Genomic DNA, 3295 nt, shown 5'->3' on the forward strand with positions numbered 1-3295 from the left:
TGGGGATCATGAGTGAAGTAGGGAAGCAGTGAGGGAAAAGAGTTTGATACAAACAGGAGCCAAACTCAAGAGATGTAAATATTACTCTGGAATCTTATCCCTAAAAAAAAAAAAATCTACTACAATGTAGTCCTAACATTTGGTTCACATTTTGTACCCAAGTTAAACTAACAACAGTCACACAGGTTAAGACTTCCTCTAGACTTCACATACACATGGAGAAGGCCACCTCTGTGCCCATCTACTGTAATTTCTTCCCTGCAGCAGAGCTGGCTGCACTGCCCTGTTGTTCATCTGTTGACTGAGTTCTACTACTACCTTTGACAGTGACTACGGAATCAGGGAGTGACAAAAAGAGGGGAAAGAGGAAAACATCAGAGCAGATTTTTAAAGAAAGTACAAAACAAGAATTTTAAAACTGAGTAACTTTCTAAGTCTTATTTTAAGAGCTCCACTCTCAAATGGGAAACATGCTCATATAGGTGATTGACAAAGAACTTTAAGATTAAAACATGAACCAAATCAGAGATTTCCTTTTGCTGTGGAGGAAGCAAGACATATATCAAGGCTTTCCATTATAGTTGGATCTTTGACAGAGAATTTAATTTTGAAAATAGCAATGAAATAAACCTCATTATCGCCAAATCTATAAAGAACTTTCGAACACCAGATAATATAGGTAATATACCCAGTATCATGATGGCATATAGTCAGCACAAAATAAACGTCTGGGATAAAGACAGAGAGCAAGAATAAATAATTTCCCCTCTCTCTCCTTCTTGGGATCCGTCTTCTAATCCAGTGAGACACCTCTCCAAATTCCAACCAAAGAAACAAAATAGAAAATAGGAGGGAAGATGGCCCTCCGAAGGAATTTCTGCAGCTCTTCACATTTCATTTCAAATGAACAGATTTCAAATGGACATGCTCTCTCCCCCGACCAGCAAAACAAACGAACAAACTAGAAGATCTGGATTAACAATAACATAGTAAAATAGGGAGAACAAACAAAAAAGCTTGTTTAGCCACTATCAAGTTGTAGATTATACCCTGAATTTCATAATAGTAAGCCTTATTTAACTGGAAGGATTTATGTGTAGAATAGACCAAAATTAGAAGGGCGAAATGACCTCCAAAAAACTCTATGATTTTATGATTATATAAGCATCTTCTCTATACAAACAGAATTCAATTACATAATAAGTAATCAGTGTGCCTAAATAATAACTACTAGCAAAACCATGAATTAAAACTCATTATTTATAAAATTAAGAAAACCAGTATAGATGAATGGATGGATGCTCCAAATATGCTAAAGTCCAAAGTATTTTTAAAGGTTAGTGAAAGGATTACTATTTCATATCAAAGGTCTTAAAAATGTTTTTAAAAGTCTTAAAATAAAAATTACCATTCGCATTTAGTGATCAGAAGTCAACATAATTAAAGTTTATTCTTAAAACAAAGCAGGATGAGGGCATGTAGTGATTAACTACCTCTCCTGCACACCTCCAAGGGATTTCAACTTTGCCCTAGGAACGTGTGTGAGAGGAGGAGGGTGGGAAAAGAGACAGACAGACAGAGAGATAGTGTCACTTACCTCTGTGTCCCTAAATCTATCTTCATAATCCAATCTGTCCTTCTCCACAGCCGTCAGTTTTAACTTCAAGTTAGATATTTCGGCCATCAGATCCAATTTCTGAGTTTCTAAAGATGTCCTACTCAGAAGCTCCTATTAGAATTTAAGAGATACATTCAAAATCGTTTCATTAGAAGCAGCCACACGTGAATTTATCTCATTTATGATTACAAAACAGCACCCGTCAAGTAGAGGATACAATAAAGTATAATTACTGAATATATACACTTAAAAAAATTATTTACTTTAGGTACCCTTTTTTTGAGCAGCAATAAACACATGTGCGTTTACTGGGGAGACATATTATATAGACACAGACACATACATAAACCTTATATATTCTTAAACCTGATGGTAACATTGATGATGATGATATTATATGAGGTGTATCTGGAAAGTATCCAGCCATATAGTATGAAAAATAGAGACATTTACTGAAGAAGATACAAGATGTAAGAAACATTGTACATAAGACAACAATGCTTCCTTCAGTCCCCTTCAAAGTAGGCACCTTGGGACCTCACACAGTTCTCCCAGTATCTCTTAACCTAACCCGTGCACGGTCAACATTCTCAGGTGTTCTGCTTGTTGCAGGCCTTCCAGAACATGGATCACTTTCAACAGATTCTCGACTGTCTTTGAAGCGGCACTCATTGCATTGTCCCCAACCAAAAGCCTTCTTAATCATCCAAACAGTTTCCTCAGAGGAATGTTCAAGCTTAACGCAAAATGTGATGCAGATTCGTTGCTCTACTAGCTCAGTCATTTTGAACGCGACGGCCACACAGTACACACACTCACTCAACGGCATCTAGCGCCCCACTGACTAGTACAGTGAAGTCATTGTTCATGCACGCGCATCCCAGTCTATTCTCCTTGGCTGCTAGGTTACATCCATGTCATGCAAACCATTCTCGTTGTATTAACAATGGCTGGATACTTTCCAGACACACCTTGTATTTACTATGTGCCAGGCACTGTTCTGACATACAGTGCTTCAATCCTCACAGCAATCTTGTCAGGTAGAAAATCCTATTATTTTTACTCAAAAGATGAGGAAGCTGAGGAACAGAAAGGTTAAGAATTTACCAAAAGTTATACAGCAAGGATAGGGCAGAGCAGGAATTCAAACTTGAGCAGTTTTGCTACAGCGTGTCCACTATCCGCTATATTACAGAGCCTCTCGTATGTGAGCACCGTTTGTGTGTGTGTGCATGTGTATATGGTATGAAATTTTCCCCAGTAACAAAGGTCATATGTGGTGCTTGCCTTTTTTCTTAATCATAAAATATATGCTCTTGGTTGAGAGTTAGGAAACCATCTGAATGCCAAAGAAAAAGAAAATTAAAATAACCTACAATCTATTAATATTTTATTCCAGATTCTAATTACATAAACACTTTATATTGTGTGTGTTTTGAGACTCTGCTACTGTAGATTTTTGCTTGAAATGTGCTAGTCTAAGTGTATCTTGAAACTTACTGCTGCATCAGAGCAAACACTACACGGAAACGCAGCACCTCAAAGAGCTCAGCTGGAAAAGCCCACCTTGGTGCCGGCTTCCACACGTACCTGCTGCAGCATTTCTTCTGTGGCATTCAGCTTCTCTCTGTGCTCTTCCAGACAAAACTCCAAATCTCTAATCTTCTCTCCCTGAGC

The 3295-nt window shown here is 37.8% G+C and overlaps 1 protein-coding gene across 1 annotated transcript in view; it reads right to left on the reverse strand.

The window, feature by feature from the left end:
- PPFIBP1 (PTPRF interacting protein, binding protein 1 (liprin beta 1)) overlaps positions 1-3295 on the reverse strand; it is a 57060-nt gene extending 53765 nt beyond the window's left edge. Inside the window, exons 1-2 of the mRNA XM_012640961.1 lie at positions 3209-3295; positions 1598-1729 (exon numbers count right to left, since the gene is read on the reverse strand). Coding sequence (XP_012496415.1) covers positions 1598-1729; positions 3209-3220 — 144 coding nt within the window. The 5' untranslated portion in view covers positions 3221-3295. The remainder of the gene's footprint in view (positions 1-1597; positions 1730-3208) is intronic.

This window comes from Propithecus coquereli, unplaced genomic scaffold (assembly GCF_000956105.1).
Source record: "Propithecus coquereli isolate 6110/MARCELLA unplaced genomic scaffold, Pcoq_1.0 Scaffold16, whole genome shotgun sequence".
Taxonomy (NCBI): Eukaryota; Metazoa; Chordata; class Mammalia; order Primates; family Indriidae; genus Propithecus; species Propithecus coquereli.